Source organism: Hyperolius riggenbachi, chromosome 1, assembly GCF_040937935.1.
Source record: "Hyperolius riggenbachi isolate aHypRig1 chromosome 1, aHypRig1.pri, whole genome shotgun sequence".
Classification (NCBI taxonomy): Eukaryota; Metazoa; Chordata; class Amphibia; order Anura; family Hyperoliidae; genus Hyperolius; species Hyperolius riggenbachi.
The window spans coordinates 349,128,281-349,151,159 of record NC_090646.1 but is presented as its reverse complement, the minus strand read 5'-3'; the positions used below and the strand labels follow the sequence as shown (position 1 = coordinate 349,151,159).

General features: G+C 44.7%; 1 protein-coding gene across 1 annotated transcript in view; it reads left to right on the top strand.

The window, feature by feature from the left end:
• The window catches only part of LOC137512870 (mast cell protease 1A-like), a 54,678-nt gene extending 41,922 nt beyond the window's left edge, over positions 1–12,756 (top strand). The window contains exon 5 of the mRNA XM_068234090.1: positions 12,090–12,756. Within this exon, the coding sequence (XP_068090191.1) occupies positions 12,090–12,242 (153 nt within the window). The 3' untranslated portion in view covers positions 12,243–12,756. The remainder of the gene's footprint in view (positions 1–12,089) is intronic.
• The last annotated feature ends 10,123 nt before the right edge of the window (positions 12,757–22,879 follow it).

Here is a 22,879-nt window from a genome sequence, read left to right as displayed (position 1 = left end):
AAAGGGCCTAACCCTCCAAGATTAAAAGACAAACACTTCCAATTGTTATATGTGAGTAACTCCCCTGACTCCAAAACCAAGGGCACAGCAATTTTATTGCACAAAGACCTTCCCATTAGTGAAATACAGACTAAAACAGATGATCTTGGCAGATTTATAATATTGAAGTGTAAGATTGCTGAAATCAGATACACACTGTGCTCGGTTTATGCTCCCAACATGGACCAGATCCCCTTCCTGCTCCGCTTTTTCGCAGCCCTAGATACTTTTGCTGAGGGCAGCGTTATCATTGGAGGAGACCTGAACATCCCTCTAAACCCAGCCCAAGACACCTCACACGGCAAATCCTCCATCCCCTACAGCAGACTCAACAAGCTTAAAAAGGCTATGCATGATCGACAACTGGTTGATGTGTGGAGATTACTCAACCCAGCAACCAGGGATTACACCTTTTTTTCCTCTGTACATGCAATATATACTAGACTCGATTACATTCTTATATCCCACAACCTTCTTTCAGACTCACCCAACTCAGACATAGGAATAATGACATATTCTGACCACGCACCCGTCTCTCTCTCGTTAAACTGTAAACCGCGTAAGCAGCGCCCCTTTAACTGGAAATTCAACACCTCAATGCTAGAGGATACTGAAGTGTCCTCTGGGATCAATAGAGAAATTGATAGGTATTTCACAGATAACGCCAGTGATGACATGCCCTCAACTGTACTTTGGGAGGCACACAAGTGCGTACTCAGAGGCTACCTTATACAGTTAGGTGCAAGACTAAAACGAGAGAGGGAGCAAAGATTGATAGATCTATCCATGGAGATACATGCGCTGGAACTCAAACATAAAAGGTCCCTCAACCAAACTGACTTAGACAGACTCAAAGAAGCCAGAGAGACATTAACAAAAATTCTGAGTGACAGAGCTCGACTTGCCGCACATAGATGTCAAAGCTTATTCTACACACATGGCAATAAATCCGGTCGCCTGCTAGCCAGGGCTCTGCGCCAACAACAACAAAGGAACTACATTCCCCAAATCATAGACGCCCAAAAAAAAAGACACATACGCAGCGAGTCTATTGCTAACTCATTTAAGGATTTTTACTCAGCACTATATAACCTTAAGCACAATTCCACAGACAAAATACAAATGCTGAAAGATAAAATAGAGAGATACCTGGCAGAGTCTGGAATGCCTCGCCTCCCTCCTGAGGCAGCGGAAACACTAGAGGAACAGTTCACTGAGACGGAGGTGCTTGCAGTGATAGCGCAAATCAAACCAGGCAAGGCGCCAGGCCCAGATGGTCTACCCATCGAATACTACAAAAAATATAAGCAGACGCTCCTCCCACACCTATGCAAAATGTTCAATGATATCCTAGACCCTGATAAAATAGCTTCTTTCACTCCCCAAACATTGGAATCACACATATCAGTGATTCATAAGCCTGGCAAGGACCCTAACGCATGCCCAAGTTACAGACCCATATCTCTGCTTAACCTCGATTTGAAAATTTTTGCAAAAATATTATCTAACAGAATTGCGCCCCTGATAGGAAAAGTTATAGAATGGGACCAAGTGGGGTTCATCCCTGACAGAGAGGGTCGAGACAACACCATACGAACACTAGATCTTGTCCAGTATGCCCGGTCGAGGGATATTCCATGCATGCTTTTATCTACAGACGCGGAGAAGGCCTTCGACCGGGTAGATTGGATGTGGATAAATGAGGTCCTTGGCTATATAGGATTGGGTCCTGGGATGCTACGGGGCATATCTGCCCTTTACTCTAAACCATCGGCACGGGTGAGGGCCAATGGGGTCCTTTCTGATTCTTTTAGTATATCAAATGGCACCCGACAGGGATGCCCCCTCTCCCCCCTCATTTTTGCGCTGTCACTTGAACCACTACTGTGCCATATCAGGAGAAACCCAGATATAAAAGGCATACCAGTCACTGCTAAAACACAAAAAATAGCCGCATATGCAGATGACCTGCTTTTCTATATCACGAACCCCATGATCACCCTACCTAACCTACTGTCTGAATTCAAAAATTTTGGAGATCTTAGCCTATTTAAAGTCAACTATGATAAATGCGAGGCTCTGAATATCTCTCTGCCACATGATTTACAGACCCACCTGGCAAAACAGTTCCCCTTCCGCTGGTCTCCCTCCTATATCAACTACCTGGGTACGAAAATTACACCAAATATAAAAGATGTCTTTCATTTGAACTTCCCGCCCATACTTGAGACCCTGAAAGCAGATTTGACCAGATGGGACTTCCCACACTTCTCGTGGATGGGAAGAATTGCAATCTTAAAAATGAATATTATGCCCAGGTTATTATACTTATTCCAGACTCTGCCAGTTCAAGTTCCAGATTCCTTCCTACGATCTGCTCAGACGGCATTTGGGAAGTTTATCTGGAAAGGGAAGCCCCCCAGGCTCAAAAGATCCATCCTACACAGGTCTAAACAATTGGGAGGGTTAGCCGCGCCAGATATCAAAAAATATTACTATGCGGCAGTCCTAACTAGGATTGTAGAGTGGCACAGACACTACAATACCAAACAATGGGTGGAGGTAGAACATTATCTGTCCAAATACCCCCCCACTACTCTACCATGGTCCCGCTCATCTCCAAGACGTAGCTGGACAGACTCACACCTGACATATAACACACTTAGAGTGCTGTCTATCACCAGATTTAAAGAAGACATCTCACCTTGGCCCCCCCCCCCAGAGTACCATTGTTTGATAACCCAGAATTTGAACTGGGCTGTCATCACAATTGTTTTAGAAAATGGAAATTAGCTGGCATCACTTTCACAGATAATCTTTGGAGTCAGGGGAGGTGGCTCACACTCGAGGAATTAAGAGCTAAGACTGGTGTCGCCGCTCTAGACTGGCTGAGCCTTGCACAGCTTCGTTCTCTCTGCAGAGCATTGGGAATCTCTCCGAACCTGTCCAGATCCAAATCTGCTTTTGAATTGCTTTGCACTTCAGAGGGCCCGACTCGGAAAACTTTGTCTGCAATATACTCCCTATTGATATGTCAATCGCCTAGATCACTTTCATATTTTAATAAATGGGAAAGAGATCTCCAGTGCACGTTCACTGACGCTCAGAGAGCCAAGATGTGTATACTCACCCATAAGTCCTCGACTACGGTCAAATTACAAGAAATTAACTTTAAGATCTTATCGCAATGGTACCTTACTCCTCAGAAATTGCACACTATCTTTCCAGAGAGAGAGCCCCACTGCTGGAGAGGGTGTCCATTGGAAGGATCCTTAATACATCTATTGTGGGACTGCCCCCTGATCGCCCCCTTTTGGAAGAAAGTGGAACACCTAATTAGAAAGATGACAGATAGAGAGGTTCACTTCAAACCAGAATTTTTTCTGCTCCATTTCAATAATTGGAGCATAAAGGCCTGCAAAAACTCTATAATAAAACACATCTTAAACTCCGCCAAACTGCTCGTGATCCGCAAATGGGGCACTCATACTATACCCACCTTGCAGGAACTAGATAAGGAAATGTGTCATACTAGTGACATGGAGAACACACTGATGACCCTTCAAAATCGAACTGAACAATGCAATAAAACCTGGAGACTCTGGAATTATTATAGAGAATCCGAGGAATACAAACTTTTAATGGGGAGATCCTGAACTTTCCAAGCGATAGCCCTCTTCTACCGTGCCCTCTTAATGTGCGTTGATTGGCAATATACACACACGCGATTTCTGCTGATGTTGGACATCCCGCGAACAGACCCCACACGTAATGTCTTCTTATTTACTTGTGTTTTCTTTCTACTTCTTTCTTTTTTCCTTCTACAGTTTCCCTATAGTTCTGTCTCTCTCTCTCCTATCCATATTCAATCTCAACCTGATGCACTGCTATGACGATGGACTTTACATATGCATCAAAATGTATGAACCGATCCTATCCTTGAGCATCAACTTTACTAGACTCTATCTCTGCTTATACATCCGCCTTCACATCATATGAATAGACTTGGCAATCAAAATTGTTGACACTGGACCCTATGAGTCTAAATACAACTATAGGAGATGATGTATTTTTCTTACTGTATAACTACATGATGATATTCTTTGAGTTTGTGATTATGCTCTAATATGGCAGTGTGTTGGTTATTCTTCTCTTGTTTTGTACAAAAACTTTGGTATAAATAAAAGTATTTGAAAAAAAAAATAAAAAAAATTACAATTTAAAAAAAATACATAAATAGTTACCTTAGGGACTGAACTTTTTAAATATTTATGTCAAGAGGGTATAACACTGTTACTTTATAAACTATGGGCTTGTAATTAGGGATGGACGCAAAACTGAAAAAAATGCACCTTTATTTCCAATTAAAATATTGGTGGCAAACATTGTGATAGGGACATAATTTAAATGGTTTTATAACCGGGATAAATAGGTATATACATTTAATGGGTTTTAATTACAGTAGCATGCATTATTTAAAAACTATAAAGGCCGAAAACTGAAAAATAATAATTTTTTTCCCACATTTTTTCCTATTTTCCCATTAAAACACATTTAGAATAAAATTATTCTTGGCATAATGTCCCACCTAAAGAAAGCCTAATTGGTGGCGAAAAAAACAAGATATAGTTCATTTCATTGCGATAAGTAATGATAAAATTATAGACGAATGAATGGAAGGAGCGCTGAAAGGTGAAAATTGCTCTGGTGGTCAGGGGGTAAAACCCCTCAGTTGGGAAGTGGGTAATGGTCCAGCCCATTACTGTCAGTCCTGTGTGGATTAAAACAAATGTCTTTCTTTTCCCTCTCTTCTCTTAAAAACAGAGTAGTATTATTATTATTATTTATTGTATTTATAAAGCGCCAACATATTACGCAGCGCTGGACAATAAATATATACAATGATACAAGGATGACAGACATAAGGTTATACACATAGAACAAAGTTATACATGCAAATTGTACAAAATACATGATCATGCAATATGGGCTGGTTAGGTAGGCCCAGTAATACAAGTACAGGCTGTCATAGGACAGGAGCACATGATCCTGTAGATTACACTAGGGAGTGGAGGACCCTGCCAGAGGCTTACAATCTAAAGGGAGGGGTGGAAACAGTAGGTGGGGATGTTAAATATTCCTTAGAGAGTCACTGTGTGGTAGGAGGTGGGTAGGCCATCATAAAGAGGTGGGTTTTGAGGGCTTGCTTGAATGTGTTGAAAGAGGGAGCAAGTCTGATGGGTGGTGGAAGGGCATTCCAGAGGGTGGGGGCAGCTCTTGAGAAATCCTGCAGGCAGGCATGGGAGTGTGAAATGCGTGGGGTGGTGAGGCGAAGGTCATTGGAGGAACAGAGGGGGCGACCTGGTGTATACCTGTGAACAAGCTCCGAGATGTAGGTAGGGCAGGTTTTGTGCACAGATTTATACGCCAGGCATAGAATCTTGAAACTTATCCTGAAACGGATAGGGAGCCAGTGCAGGGATTTACAAAGGGGAGATGTGGATGCAGAGCGGTGCGAAGAATGGATGAGTCTTGCAGCCGCGTTCATCACTGATTAAAGGGGGGCAGTGCGTTTCAGGGGGAGGCCAGAAAGGAGGGAGTTACAGTAATCAAGGCGGGAGATGATGAGGACATGGACATTACGGAGGTGGAAATTGCAGGCTCTGGTGATGTTTTGGATGTGTGGGATGAAGGAGAGGTCAGAGTCCAAGGTGACACCCAGACAGTGGGCCTGGGAGGTAAGGAGAATGGTTGTGTTGTCGATTGTGAGGTGGAAATCTGGGAGGGGTGCAGCAGCATGGGTACAGTAACTTCCCCACATGTCCTGTGAGGTCAGCAAGGAAATTCACACGTGGCTCGACCTCCTAGGCAGAGCCATTTGCTGCACAGCTCATGTCCCAGAAACTAGATCCAACCAGTAAGATAAGAGATTCCCTCCAAACTCATAGACTCAAACAAAGGAAACTTTAATGTATTTGTATTTCAAAATAGGTCTGTCACAGAAAGACAAAAATTACATTTTCGGATACCCATAAGCCAGTTCTGTAATTCCACCGAATTACAATTTTCCAAATGTCAGGAGTCAGTAGGGAAACTGCTTTATTCAGCCTACGTAGAGCAAATGCGATAGAATAGGCATGTGTAGCCTCATTTGATACAATTAATGCTCATTTAAACTGGACTCTTTTTCTTCATTCTCCAAATGGACTGCTCAGCCGTAACTAAGTAAGAACTTTCTAATTTTATCCCGTTTATTTTTAAGCTTTGTGTGTATATGTTAATTGGTGTATATAACTGTATGTAATGCATTTTTGTTATTAAACGTTTTAAAAATCGTTTAGCGGTTATGACCTGTTGCTGAACATGCACAATCGTACCCATTCTCCTGAAACCGCTACCCTGTGTTTAATAGAAGTGTACATTTATAACCCGTATGCGTGAATCCGGTTCAGATAGTCAGAGCTGACCCAGATTCCTGCATACTGCAAAGGGTTAGCAGAGCGTTCTCGAAGCATTAGCATAATTACAGTAGCGGGCTGTGTAACCCGCTTGGTGGTAGATCTTTGAATTGTATGTGTGTGGTGAATCCTTTGGCGTCCGAACGCTCCCTCCACTAGTCAGTTCATCAAATTGCGAAGTCAGGTTTTTCACTTCGTGATGAGCAAGAAGGACAGTGTGAGAGGATTTCTGACTCTGATCTATTGACCTGCCCGCAGACCGGCCTTGCGGTCTGTGACAGTACTGCCTTGCCATTAGTGCAATGCACTCCGTACAGCTGAATGGAACTTTGCAATCACACCAAACTTTTAAGAGCAATAGTACAAGATTTATTTTCCCTGTGCACTTTGTATAGTTTGCCCAGGAAAACAGCCCTAACAACACCTGCCTAGGAGGACTGCTTGTCCAGTCAGCTATGACACATTGACTCATGCATTTCATAAAACCCATGAGAAAGGCTGTGGCGTCAGTATATATATCTTCAGACTCCAACTCCTTTGTTTTTAATATACTAGACATTTCCTTGAATTTCCAAGAATACACAGCATTATAGGCATTCAACACTGCAAAAGGTCTGCAATTTTGAACCTACAGTTGTGTTCAAAATTATTCAAGCCCCACTGAAATTGAGTGTTTTGGCCAGTTTGACATTGATTTTGATCATTTCAGTCATCTTGTTTACAATTAAATCAAAGAGGCACTTGTAAGTCAGACAAATATAACATAACATTTATAATGAAATAACCACAAATGTTTTTTCTGTGCTCACATCATTATCAGTTTTATTCAACCCCCAAGTGACATTCATTCTTAGTACTTAGTACAATATCCTTTTCCAGTTATAACAACTTTTAAACGTGAAGCATAGCTTGACACAAGTGTCTTGCAGCGATCTACGGGTATCTTAGCCCATTCTTCATGGGCAAAAGCCTCCAATTCAGTCACATTCTTAGGCTTGCGCACTGCAACTGCTTTCTTTAAGTCCCACCGGAGGTTCTTAATCGGATTTAAGTCTGGTGACTGCGATGGCTACTCCAAAATGTTCCAGTCTTTAATCTGCAACCATGCTCTAGTGGACGTGGAGGTATGCTTGGGATCATTGTCCTGTTGAAAGGTCCAACATCTCCCAAGCCTCAGGTTTGTGACAAACTGCATCACATTTTCAGCCAATATCTCCTGGTACTGAAGAGAATTCATGGTACCTTGCACATGCTGAAGCTTCCCTGTACCTGCAGAAGCAAAACAGCCCCAAAGCATGATTGACCCCCTGCCATGCTTCACAGTAGGCAAGGTGTTCTTTTCTTCATAGGCCTTGTTCTTCCTTCTCCAAACATAGCGTTGATCCATGGGCCCAAACAGTTCTAATTTTGTTTCATCAGTTCACAGAATACTATCCCAAAACTTTTGTGGTTTGTCCACATGACTTGGCATACTGCAGTCGACTCTTCTTATTTTTTGGAGACAGCAAGGGGGTGCGCCTGGGAGTTCTGGCAGGAGGCCTTCATTACGCAGTGTGCGCCTTATTGTCTGAGCTGAAACTTCAGTACCCGCATCTGACAAATCTTTTCTCAGTTCCTCAGCAGTCACACAGGGACTTTTCTCCACTTTGTGCTTCAGGTAGAGCACAGCAGTCAAAGTCAGTATCTTCTTTCTGCCACGACCAGGTAGCGTTTCAACAGTGCCCTTTGCCTTGAATTTATGAATGATGTTTCCTATGGTGTCTCTTAGTATGTTTAACATCTTTGCAATCTTCTTATAGCCATTGCTCTTCCTGTGAAGAGAATTTACCACTTCTCTTGTCTTCCTGGACCATTCTCTTGACTTCACCATGTTTGTAAACACACCAGTAAATGTCTAGAAGGAGCTGAGTATAATGGCCCATACTCACGGGCAGCATTTGTGGCCTGTTGCCAGCACACGTGAGCCGACGTTCCTCCTCCCCCCGCCGGAAGCTCCGTAGACTTCAATGGAGGTTGCTGGCGCTAGTCCGCGTACTCACGCGGACTAGTGACAGTTGCGGCGGAGTTGCGGTGGCGACTGTCGGCAGGCGATTGACTGCGCCAATCGCCTGGTGACATCAGCGACGGGTGACGGTTCGGGGTGCGCGCCCGTGCAACGGCGTACACAACAGCGATATGTTCAGATTGCACCTGGCGCCAGGTGCAATCTGAACATATCACTGTTGTGTACTCCTGTCATATTTTGCCTGATGAAGCGGGGGTGAACCTGCGAAACGCGTTGCAATTTGGAGTGTACCAATAAATATTTTTGTCTAAAATACACAGCTGTTGTGTCTGCTTATAGGAGGTAAGTCCACCACTATCTCCCAAGCAATTTTTAAAGATTTTAAGTATTGTTTTTATTCTATTGGCGCCTCTGTTCCTTCTTGTTATACAATTACACTAAATTCCCTAAAACCCTCTACAGCATTGGGGGTTGAATAATTTTGAAAACAACTGTATATGAAAACTGTATCTGATTTTGGAACAAATCAAACTACTGGCTGTCTGAGGAATTCCTTGACACATAACCACAGAGGTTCTAGTTTTTAATTTGCACACATTTGAAACAACAGAATTTGCCAGATAAGCCATATTTTTTAATGACCTAGATAAGCCATATTTTTTACATGAGTGTATTGGAGAGCCTGGAAGCAATAGCATACAAGGCATGAAAGTCACTTTCTCGTGAACTGTTTGTTCTCATAATCAGTTTACCCAGATTTGCTGAAGTTTAGTACTCTGTACAGGTACACTTTAATGTGCTACTTTCTATAGATCTATCAGATGAGAGATGAGTGTAAGCAGGTCTCATCATCACTTGTATGTGGAATATAATTCTACAGGTTGGCCTAATTAAGGTCTCACCATACTGATAATTATGGAGAAACTTTCCTTCTTACATTCACATTTTAAAAGATGTTAAAATGATCAAACATGCTTATGGAATGACACAACAATGAGAATTATCATGGTTTTCAATATAAAATCATTGTTTAAATAAAGCACAGATGAAGTATACAAACGCCTGAAATGGCTATCTGCAAGTTACTGTATATACTCAAGTATCAGTCTAGAAATTTAGGTCTGACTCACTTCATAAAAGTATAGGGGCTGGCTTATACATGAGTCACGGGAAACTGTGAACACACTAATGAGTAATGTGTGTACTATTAGTGACATTTCCATTTGCAGTAATTTATCCAGTGGTAAGTGATACTTTGAGGAAAGAAAATGCCAAGAAAACACAGGTCTGAAAATGCTGGCCACAACAATTAACAAGGAAAGGGGGAAAAACTGGGCTGCATAAAATGGGGAGGGGGAATACTGGGCTACAGGAAGGGTAGTGAATAATGGCTGCACTTGGGGGCCTGGAGGAGTTGTTGACTGCACTTAGGGGACAGGAGGGGTTAATGGCTGCAATACTGTATGCAGTGCTGTCATTAATCCCTCCAGGACCACAAGTGCAGCCATTAACTTTGCTAGGTAGACTTATACTTAAGTCAATAAAACATAACAGCTTAAGAGGGTTGAATATTGGTTTCGACTTATACACCAGATCGACTTGTATTCGAGTATATACTGATGATATGTTTTTGTAAAATTAATAGGCTATAGGTATGCTGCAAACCAGCAGTTTCAGATCTTCGTTTTTTTTCAGGGACATTATGGAGTAAGCTCGTAAGGGCTGATTTACACAGAATCCGGTGCAGCGCAAAGCAAAAGGGATGCACAAGATGGGAATTTCTACCTTGCACCACAACGCTTTACAGTGCTTTCCATCTTACGCACAACTCCACTGATTTTTGCGCAATGCCATTTTCATACATGTGTATGCACTGTGCATCCTTGCTAGATTTGGTGTAGCCCAACCCTTATTCATATGAAGCTGAATACTTCCAAATACTGTTTTAGGCCTCTTTCATGTGGGCAGCTGATTGGTGGCGCATCCACTGTCTGTTGGCTGTTCTTGTGGATCTACTGGCTGCTTGCAAAAGTGCTCAGCTTAGGCAGTGTGCTGGCATCCATCCTCATGTACATCCGAATGGGCCAGTCGCCCACTAGATTCAACATCAGATATAATTTTTCTTCTGCTCACTAATTGTATTGCATATCAACTGCTAACACATGTTTAGTTACTAATGCAGGGGTTTGGGTCTTGCAACAAGATGGTGCTCGTTGCCCAGCAGATTGAAGGCTGAATGGTACAAAAAGCATTATGTTTGGCCATCTGTGTCAAAGAGCTCAATTGGTAGCAACTAATGATCCAAAATTTTTTTTATAGCACTTTGCTATAAAAGTGCAGAACCCGCGTTTGCGATTGGAAAGAAAGCTCATGTGAGAACACTTACATTGAAATTCATTGCACAAGCACTTTTAAAGCGCTTTTTAAAAACGCTAGCGCTTAGAAAATCTCAAAGTGCTTATAGTGTAAACTAGCCCTTACTTGGCTTTTGTGCTGGCTGGTTTGGCTTTCTGCTGTGCATGCTGGGCTTCTGCTAGGTTGTCTGGCAGTCCCCCATAGCATTCCCTGACCTTCTAGTAGAACCCCTCCCATTTTTAATGGACCTCCAATTGAGGCACCACAACTCCCAGCATGCCACCATACAAGAACCACAGCTCCCTGCATGCCCCCCCCCCCAAGCCACTACATCACCCAGCATGACCCCACAGAGGCACCACAGCACTCAGCATACCCCCATAGAATAACCACAGCTCCCTGTATACCCCCATAAAGGCATCACAGCACCCAGCATATCCCCCATTGATGCATCACAGCTCCCAGCATGCCCCCATAGAGGCTCCACAGCTCTGACTCTGCCTGGGGGACATCCAGGGAACCCCAGAATAGATCCATGGCATGTTGTTGCTATATCTCTCTCACTGGCACTTTGCTATTTCTCTCTCATTGGCACTTTGCACAATCATGCTATTAGCGTACATATCAAAATGAGGTCAGTGCAAGACTCTTCTCTTTTTATTAAAGAGAATCTGTACTCTGAAATTCTTACAATAAAAAGCATACCATTCTATTCATTATGTGCTCCTGGTCCCCTCTGTGCTGTTTCTGCCATTCTCTGCTGCAAACCTGGCTTGTAATTGCCAGTTTTAGGCAGTGTTTACAAACAAACTAACCAGCTTCTAATAGGCTCAGCTAAGCAGAGTGTGTTAGTCACACAGAGCCTGCAGGGGGTGTGTACAGCTTCTAGCTAATCACAAGCAGCCCTGCACATTCCAGTCTGACTGCCTCAGCCTGACTGTGCCGACTATAGAGAGAAGATTAGATCATATAACAGAGATAACACAGCTACTGTGCAATTAGGAAAAGCTGCAGTAAGCCAGACCACATTAGAAAAGGCATAGGAACTTATAGCATAGAAGAAATAAAGATAAACAATTTGTTACAGAGTCTCTTTAAAGACCGGGTTTTACTTTAGAGGGGGTCAAAAAGTAAGAAGTTCCCATAAAATTAACAGTAATAAGGTCTGTTCAAATGCGTAATGTTGGTTCAGTGTTATGTAATCTGATGCTGTTTCTTATTGTGTGTTTCAGGGAGATTCTGGAGGGCCTCTTATCTGTGGAGGGTTTCAGGAGGGCATAGTGTCATTTGGATATCATCACCCACCAGGTGTCTATGCAAGAGTTGGCAAATACCTAGCATGGATCAGACAGGTTATCTCTAAACACGAAGACCCTGAGATCTGAGTAATGCTATTTGGTTCCAGCAGGCATATACTGTGCTTTTTTTAACAACAATTCTCTGGTTATTAAAGAGGAACTCCAGTGAAAATGTAGTAAAAAAAAAGTGCTTAATTTTTACAATAATTATGTATAAATGATTTAGTCAGTGTTTGTCCATTGTAAAATCTTTCCTCTCCCCGATTTACATCCTGACATTTATTACATGGTGACATTTTTACTGTGGGCAGGTTATGTAGCTGCTCCTAGCTGTTTTGGCTGTCAGAGACAGCTGTAAACAGCTATTTCCTGTCTGTGAGCCTTGTTACATTGTAACAAACTGCCAAAAGTACCGCGGTACTCAGAGCTTCTTGTGGGAGGGGTTTCAGCACAAAATCAGTCATACAGCGCCCCCTGATGGTCTGTTTGTGAAAAGCATCATATTTCTCATGTAAAAGGGGGTATCAGCTACTGATTGGGATAAAGTTCAATTCTAGGTTGGAGTTTCTCTTTAAGGTCATTAAATGTCTGTGTGAACCGTTGTGTGCTTATTGTTATTGTTAGAACTAGGACTGAAAAGTAAACACAGTTATGCCTTTCGTGGTTAATAATGCCTGGTATACACTGTGATTTTCTGGCAGATTTACTGTCAGATCGATTATTTCCAACATGTCCGATCTGATTTTTGATTGATTTTCCGATTGATTCTTCATAGAAGTGAATGGAAAATTGATCAGAAAATCGATCAGAAATCAGACCTGTTGTAAATAATCAAATCGACAGTAAATCTGCCAGAAAATCTCATCTTGTGTACCTAGCATAAGCCATTGCCAGGCTATCACATTGAATAATAAATAAGATTCAAATGATAAATTGTAATAAGAATAGAAAACACAACCCACTCTGGGGACTCAGACTAACAATATACTGGCATAAAATTTCATACATTAAATAGTAATAATACCTATCACACAAACTGCTTGAAAACTGAGAGCTATAGCCCAATGGATGCACTGGCGTGTACCAGTGTAGGCCCAATGTTGGACAAAGTAGGAAAACATGGCTGTCACTAGGAGCTCTGTTGCTAAATAAAATCCGACACAAAAACAGTCCCATTAGAATAAGTCTGACACTTTGATCACTTCTGGCTTGCCCCCTCCCCGCTACCATACCATGTACTTTAAATATTACGTGTGTCCATTGGGGCACTGCCGCTGGATCTAGTTCTGCACAGTGTCAGCTTATGTGGATCAGTGTCTGACTTTGGTACCACATTGGGTCGCGGAATATCATTATTATGCTGGTGCACGTGCAGTGGGCTGGGCCTACACTCAATGAACTACTGACCTTTTTTAAATCTATCCCCTGCACTCAGAAGCTGTTCTCTTTCCGGCAAGAGTTTTATGGTTGTCATTCCTTATCACAGTGAGGATTATGCTATAGTCCGATTAGGTCCTGTCTCAACTGGAGAGAAACTGTCACTTGCATATCTGAGTATTTAACTATTTCAGGCAGAAAAAGAAGAAAAGTAACACAGCCTAGTTATTTATAAGATTGGCACTGTACATACACGTTTATCTCATCATGTCACGTCACCTCAAGGACACTTCAAAATAAGTGTTTCCCATCCCTTGAACTAACCCCATGTGAACCCCCTGTGAAATCCAATAAATACATTTGGAATCATGTGTTTATCAAGCATTTTTGGACTCTACCATTTGACTCCTATGGTTTGCTGCAGGACACCTCCTCGTGGCATAGTCCAGGAATATTTAGAGCAGCTGCTTACTGCAAGCGCTCAAACCAAAATGGTTGTACAATGCAATGATTTAAAGGAGTCATCAGGGCAAATCTAGTAAAATGAGTGGTACTTACCGGGGGCTTCCTCCAGCCCCAAGCTCCAAGGACCTCCCTCGCCGCAGCTCTGCCCGCAGCCGTTCGCCGGAGCTCCGACCCGATCCCCGGCGATGACGTCAGAGCGACCTGGAGGTCACTCTGTACTGCGCCTGCGTGATCAGCGCTGTCAATCACCGCCAAGTGGGCCGGAGCTTGGGGCTGGAGGAAGCCCTCGGTAAGTACCACTCATTTTACTAGATTTGCCCTGATGACTCCTTTAAGGGAACAGTTTACTCGAGACAACGCAGAAATGGTTCAGGGAAATTTGGGCACACCATGTGCCGCCATAAGCCGTAATGTGAATTACAGTTATATCCAAGGGCGCCTCTAGCCATTTTGTCACTCCAGGCGAGAAAACCTGTGCCCCCCCCCCCCCAATAAAATTTGCGTGCATGGAACAATATTACTTAAGAACAATTAAATATAGTGTACAAATGAACAATGTAAACATTACAATCAGATATATCAGATATCAGATCAAATGCACATAACATGTCCCCCACAGATCAAATGCACATAACACGTCCCCCACAGAACAAGGCAAGACATAATTCCCCACATAATACTATTTCATGTATCATGTCCGCCACAGATCTGTTAGAGTTGCGCTTGATTACTGGATCTAATGAAGCACTGCAGTCCAGACAAGAAGTAGTAACAGGAACTTGGTTTTACTTAAACTTGGATTCTGCAACATACAGCAAATCACCTAACATGGTGACAGGCTAAAACACAAACGGTGAACACACACAGGAAGCACTGGACACACCTAAAAGAAATATAGAGAGATAACCATAGACATCACTGTAGAAGCATCAGCAGCAGCGACACCTAGTGTCCAGAATATAAATTGCAGTCAGTTCTTATTTAGACTAAGCTGCAGTTCTGTTGAATTTCTGCAACAAGATCAAATGCAGATGATGATACACATATGCTTTTTTACATAACAAAACTAGAGTGAAAACATCACACTGTGACGATGATTGTCATTAGACTCTGCTTCTGTAAGGACAGTCAGTTAGTGACATCTCTATTCACTCTGTAGAGTGCTGCTAAAGTATGGTAGGACATTACATTAGGACTATGGTAGGATTAGAGTGTGAGCTTCTCAGAGGACAGTCAGTGACATGACTATGTACTCTGTAATGTGCTGCAGAAGATGTCAGTGCTATATAAATACACAATAATAATATGGTAGGACATTACACAATGACTATGGTAGGATTAGAGTGTGAGCTCCTCTGAGGACAGTCAGTGACATAACTATGTACCTTGTACAGTGCTGCAGAAGATGTCAGTGCTATATAAATACATAATAATAATAATATGGTAGGACATTAGACTATGCCTATGGTAGGATTAGATTGTGAGCTCCTCTGAGGACAGTCAGTGACATGGCTATGTACTCTGTAAAGTGCTGCAGAAGGTGTCAGTGCTATACAAATACACAATAATAATATGGTAGGACAGGGGTCGGGAACCTATGGCTCGCGAGCCATATATGGCTCTTTTCATGCCTGCGTATGGCTCTCTGGCTCGCTAAAAGACGGGTGACAGAGCGGCCAGAGAGCCTGTGTTTAGTAATCTGCCCCGCTGTAATCTGCGCCGCCGCCCCGCCCCCCTCCTCCATGCCGGTAATCTGCGCCGCCGCCCCGCCCCCCTCCTCCATGCCGGGTGTTTGTAATTGCGCTGATGCTGGCGCTGCCTGTGTGATGTCACACGTTACGTGTGACACATCGGCGCAGCCGGCGGGAACTGAGGCAGCTTGGCGGGGGGAGGAGCCGACCCCACGACGTGCGACCCGGAGGCAGCCGCACCCATAGGTACTGCTCCGGAGCGCACAAGCCAGCAGCAGCCGTCGCCGCCGCCGCAGGAGCCGCCGCAGTCACTCCAGGACAGGTCCAGGAGGTCACTCCAGTCTGGTAAATTCATTTGTGGGGAAATCGTCTGCCAATGAGATAGGATAGGCATTTGTGGGGAAATCGTCTGCCAATGAGATTGCATTTGTAGGGAAATTGTCTGCCAATGAGATTGCATTTGTGGGGAAATAGTCTGCCAATTGAGATTGCATTTGTGGGGAAAGCGTCTGCCAATGAGATTGCATTTGTGGGGAAATCGTCTGCCAATGAGATTGCACTTGTGGGGAAATTGTCTGCTAATGAGATTGTACTTGTGGGGAAATCGTCTGCCAATGAGATTGCACTTGTGGGGAAATTGTCTGCCAATGAGATTGCATTTGTGGGGAAATCGTCTGCCAATGAGATTGCATCTGCCAATGAAATTGCATTTGTGGGGAAATAGTTTGCCAATGAGATTGCATTTGTGGGGAAATTGTCTGCCAATGAGATTGCATTTGTGGGGAAATCATCTGCCAATGAGATTGCACTTGTGGGGAAATTGTCTGCCAATGAGATTGCATTTGTGGGGAAATTGTCTGTCAATGAGATTGCACTTGTGGGGAAATCATCTGCCAATGAGATTGCACTTGTGGGGAAATTGTCTGCCAATGAGATTGCATTTGTGGGGAAATCGTCTGCCAATGAGATTGCACTTGTGGGGAAATCGTCTGCCAATGAGATTGCACTTGTGGGGAAAACGTCTGCCAATGAGATTGCACTTGTGGGGAAATAGTCTGCCAATGAGATTGCACTTGTGGGGAAATTGTCTGCCAATGAGATTGCATTTGTGGGGAAATAGTCTGCCAATTGAGATTGCATTTGTGGGGAAAGCGTCTGCCAATGAGATTGCATTTGTGGGGAAATCGTCTGCCAATGAGATTGCACTTGTGGGGAAAACGTCTGCCAATGAGATTGCACTTGTGGGGAAATAGTCTGCCAATGAGATTGCACTTGTGGGGAAATTGTCTGCCAATGAGATTGCATTTGTGGGGAAATTGTCTGCCAATGAGATTGCATTTGTGGGGAAATTGTCTGCCAATGAGATTGCACTTGTGGGGAAAACGTCTGCCAATGAGATTGCACTTGTGGGGAAAACGTCTGCCAATGAGATTGCACTTGTGGGGAAAACGTCTGCCAATGAGATTGCACTTGTGGGGAAAACGTCTGCCAATGAGATTGCACTTGTGGGGAAATAGTCTGCCAATGAGATTGCACTTGTGGGGAAATTGTCTGCCAATGAGATTGCATTTGTGGGGAAATTGTCTGCCAATGAGATTGCATTTGTGGGGAAATTGTCTGCCAATGAGATTGCATTTGTGGGGAAATCGTCTGCCAATGAGATTGCATTTTGTGGCCAGCCGGCCCTCCACCATGTGGACTATTGTGCACCTCATCTGTCCACCCACCAAGCAATATCACCTGCCCACCCAGCACCTTGACCTACCTCTCCGCACCCTGACCTGCCGCTCCCATTATTTACTGGTGAATGCTGGCCAGTGTACGATTATTTTATGGTGAAATGCTCCCCACTTTACGATTAATTTCTGGTGAAACATTGCTGCATTAGAATTACTTTATGGCGAACCGCTGCCCCATTATGATTATTTGGCACCTATGGGGGAGCCCCATCCACATTTTCGCAGGGGGGGCCCAGTGATTTCTAGTTTCGCCCCTGTCCCCTGACCGGCCTTCCCAACCCACCACCCCTAGCCATCTCCCCCTGCCCAGGAGTTCACAACCTAATCCTAACCATTAGCAACTGCATAACAACGTTATTAAAGAATGCAGACACTTATTGTACTTTAAAAAGTGTTTGTTTTGCATAAAATGTACACATTACCTTGTATTTAGTTTTAAACATATTGTATGGCTCTCACAGAATTTCATTTTAAAATATGTCGTGTTTATGGCTCTCTCGGCCAAAAAGGTTCCCTACCCCTGTGGTAGGACATTACACTATGGCAGGATTAGAGTGTGAGCTCCTCTGAGGACAGTCAGTGACATGACTATGTACTCTGTAATGTGCTGCAGAAGATGTCAGTGCTATATATTATTAGAAATTAGTATTTATATAGCACCAACATATTACATAGTGCTGTACAGAGTATATTGTCTTGTCACATAACTGTCCCTTAGAGGGGCTCACAATCGAATCCCTACTATAGTCATATGTCTAAGTATGTATTGTGTAGCGTGTATCATAGTTTACGCCCAATTTTAGGGGGAAGCCAATTAACTTATCTGTATGTTTTTGTGATGTGGGAAGAAACTGAAGTGCCAGGAGGAAACCCACACAGCCATGGGGAGAACATACAAGCTCCTTGCAGATAGTGCCCTTGCTAGGATTGAACCAGGGACCCAGTGCTGCAAGGCAAGAGGGCTAACCACTACACCCCTGTGCTACCCCATCTATAAATATATAGAGTGAAGGGATGCCTCAGGATCCTAATGAGGCTTCCCTCAGTGCTCTGATGTCCCCTAAAAAGGCATTGATGCTAATCATATCAGGGTGGCGCACCTCCTCTTCCTTCAGTATGGCTGCACAGTAGCCACATGAGTATGCCCGAGAATGCGCAGTAAGACCAGAGCTGTGGGCTTCATGCTACTGCGCATGTGTGGCCGTACTTGCGTGGCTACTGCATGGCTGCACTCATAATAGAGGACAAGTGCGACCCCGATCTGCAGGGGGGACCTGCTCAGCGACAGGGAACATTGGACCACTTGACAGCTCACTACTCCCCCAGTGACAGTTCACAGCCCCCCTGAACTTGTGACAACTCACTCTTCCCCATCCCCAGTGACAGATAATTTTCCCCTTATAGATTACTATGAAGGCAAACCATAATGCTGGGAATACACCATGAGATGTTTTGGCCGATAGATGGTTCAATAGATAATTTCCAACATTTCCGATCTGATTTTCGATCGTTTTTCTGATTGATTTCTCATAGAAGTGAATGGAAATCAATCGGACAGTAAATTCCAAAAACCTATTGTGTATTCTCAGCATCAGACATCGTGGGACTGTTTGTTTACAATACCATTAAAGTGACCCCAGAGATCACGAATTACAAAATTTTTTCCTTACCTCGGGCTTCCTCCAGCCCCATTAGCATGGATGAATCCCTCCTCACCCTCCCATTGCCCTCCATTCAGCGGTAATCAGCACTAACCTTCTGTGCATGCACAGAAGACCCCGGCTGACGTCACTGAACTAAATACCGGAGCAGATTATCGCTAAAACGGAGGACTGCGGGAGGATGGTGAGGGAAGTACCGTGCTTATGGGGGTGGAGGAAGCCGCTGGTAAGTAAAAAAAAAAAATCGTGATCTCTTTATAAATCGTGATCTCTGGTACACTTTAAAGCGGACCTGAACTCAGAATGTCCTGTCTGCTCTTAAAGATAGGCAACAGCATAATAACTTTTACATTGAACCTGAGATGAGAAGCGTATCAAATTCCATACTTACCTGGGGCTTTCTTATGCCCCGTTAGGGCTGCTCGTCCCTCGACATCTCCCTGGGTGACTCATGTCACCTGCCGTTGTCTCCGAAAGCCTGGCTGCACTCCATCGCGCATGTGTGGCTCGGCCAGGCGCGCTCCCGTCCCTGTACTTGTACTGCGCAAGCACAGATCGCTCCCAGGGACAGGAGCGCACCTGGACGGGCCGCACATGTGTGACTGAGCGCAACTCGGCCAGGCTTTCGGGGACAATTACGGGTGACTGAAGTCACCCAGGGAGATGGCAAGGAACGAGCAGCCATAACGGTTTTTAAGGAAGCCTAAGGTAAGTATTGTACCAAAGACGCTGCTCGTCTCTGGTACACTTTAAACAAAAACATTTCTTTGTTACAGCTGATACAAATCTTAAAATAAATCAGCACTTTTTCTACTTCTTCCTTTCATGGAAGCATACATATTGTTAACATCCTGTGCTTTCTAATGAGCTTATCTGTTGTGGCATGGCAGTCAGGTGACATAGGGGAGGATCAAATTACAACTTGCGATCAGTAACAAATGAGGGTGAATTAAACAGTCTAAATCTAAATACATACAGGGTGTATTTCAGGCCTGGTGCATTTCTTCACGTTTTCCGTCTGTCCTGTATAAGAGTTCAGGTCCACTTTTTTTTTGTTATTAATGCAGCCAGCAAGCAGTGATCACAACTTTAGCCTAGTATGGTCGTAAGAGAACAGAGGTGCCAGCAGGATAAAAGGTAATAAAAATTTTAAAATTTGCTGGGAGGCAGTGGTGGACTTACCTCCGGAAAGCAGACTCAAAATACTGTCTGAATTAAACAAATAAATTTATTATTGGTACCCCAGAAGATGCAACGCGTTTCGCAGGCACAGCCCGCTTCATCAGGCAATAAGATAAGGGACAAACAGTAGCTCGTCAGTAGCATGAATGGCACCTCTGTGCCTCACAGAGGTGCCACTCGTGCTACTGACGAGCTACTGTTTGTCCCCTATCTTATTGCCTGATGAAGCGGGCTGTGCCTGCGAAACGCGTTGCATCTTTTGGGGTACCAATAATACATTTATTTGTTTAATTCAGACAGTATATTGAGTCTGCTTTCCGGAGGTAAGTCCACCACTGCCTCCCAGCAAATTTTAAAATTTTTATTACCTTTTATCCTGCTGGCGCCTCTGTTCTCTTACGATAATACTGTGTCCACCCCTGGTGGAGGGGTGACCTACCCCTACTTTCCTGATCTACAGAGAGCGACATCTTAATCCTGAGTGAAGACAGGTCTAATCTCCTCACCTGCATCTACAGTGGTTGCCTCAGAGGTAACCCATGTTTGTGAGTATATTCAGGGGCGTAACTAGGCCCCACCGGGCCCCCCTGCAGATTTTCTGAGCGGGCCCCCCCCCCCCCCCGGGGCCCGCTCGCGGCCGTTTTGTGGGTGCTGGAGGGGTGGCAGCATGAGGGGAAAGCCTTGCCCACAGTCGGCGGGGAGAGGGGTAGTTCCCCCCTCTCCCTCACCTCGGGGCTCTCCCCTCTGCGCTCCCCTCCAGCTCGTAAGTGTCTGTGGGGCTGTGGTGGGCAGCGAGCGGCGGGCAGATACATACCTGCTTCCGTGCGTTCCATCGGAGACTTCTCCCTCTAGCGGCTGACGTCACTTCCGGAAGTGACGTCAGCTGCTAGAGGGAGAAGTCTCCGATGGAACGCACGGAAGCAGGTATGTATCTGCCCGCCGCTCGCTGCCCACCACAGCCCCACAGACACTTACGAGCTGGAGGGGAGCGCAGAGGGGAGAGCCCCGAGGTGAGGGAGAGGGGGGAACTACCCCTCTACCCGCCGACTGTGGGCAAGGCTTTCCCCTCATGCTGCCACCCCTCCAGCACCCACAAAACGGCCCCGAGCGGGCCCCAGGGGGGGGGCGGGCCCCCCCGCGGGCGCAGGGGCTGCAGGGCCTATTCCTACGCCCCTGAGTATATTCATTTCACACTTACATTTATCCACGGTTTCCAATACATACTTGGGCTCTCGGTGTCTCCTATTTATTAGCCTAGAATGGGCTTACCCTACTAGGCTGCCTGCAATGCACTCCTCTCTGAATGAATGCAGCCACTTGTTTGGGGGTGGCGGGGGGAGAGAGTGGAACACATGCAAGGCCGGCCAAGGGGGGCTCAGCAGGGGGCACGGACACGGTAGTGCAATCTCCTTGTCCCCTCAGGCATCCGGCGCCGGCCAGGAGAGTCAGGCGGGGGGGGGGGGGGAGTTAGAGGCGGCGCCGCACGCACACAGTAAAAAAACTGTGCGGCTGCTGCTAGGGAGAGGAGCGGCGGGCGGGCAAGGCGATTCGGAGGAGGTGGAGTGGGCGGGACTCTTGTAAGACTTTCCTCCAAGTCTATTGGCTGGGCCTGGGCGGGGGGCGTGCATAGAAGCGGCAGAACACGTGGTGCAAATAAACCACGATTGCTGACAAGTGCAGCTGCAGCTGATTTTAATAGCGGTGATCAGCCGCAGTCTCCCCCCCCCGCCCCCCTTCATGCCGCTCCAAGCAGCTGCTTGTAGTGCCAGACGGTAAAGGCTCCCCTGGTTATATCGGCGCTCAGACAGTAATTTGGATGCTGTCAGATGGCCACCAAATTACTATATAAATAATGTAATTCATCCGCCAGGAATGGCTGGCGGGTGAATTACATCTTACCCCTGAACGTGGCCATACACTTATAGATTTGCACCATCAGATAGATTTCTGGGAGATGCCTGTCAAGTTGAATCTGACAGGAATCTGATGTGTGTGTCACACTAGGAACAGATTTCCAATAGATTTCAGAATGAAATCTATTGGAAATCAATCTAAATGCATTATTGGACTATTAGATCCAATGCAACTCTATGGGCCATCAATCTGCAGATCGACCTAGATTTTCCATCCTGTCACATAGATCAAGTCGATAGAAACCACAAATCTATCGATAGATTTGATAGAATCGATTTCCGATCAATCAATTCCAAAGAATCAGTGTATGAGTCCCTTGAGTCTACGAGGGCCTGGAAGGGGAATAGTAGTTAATGCTGCTGGGACATTTGCAGGAGTAGGGCGAGATATTTTTTGGTTTTGCCCTGCGCCCAAATTTCCTGGTGCCATTTTTGCATGTATGCAAGTTTACTATCTACTCCAGTGGTTTCCTCTTGGATTACATAGGCCTGTGGGATTTTTGCATCCTTTCTGAACTTCTGTAGTTATTATGCATGAAAAATGTTAGTATGCAGTGACCCAGATTGCTAATACTCCAGGTAGTTTTTGTTAGAACATCTGATTACTATTCGTATCTTTTTGTAGCAGTGCAAGTGTATTACTGGTATCCTGGGGTAATGCTGTAGATTATCTTTAATGTTATTATGGCATTTTAT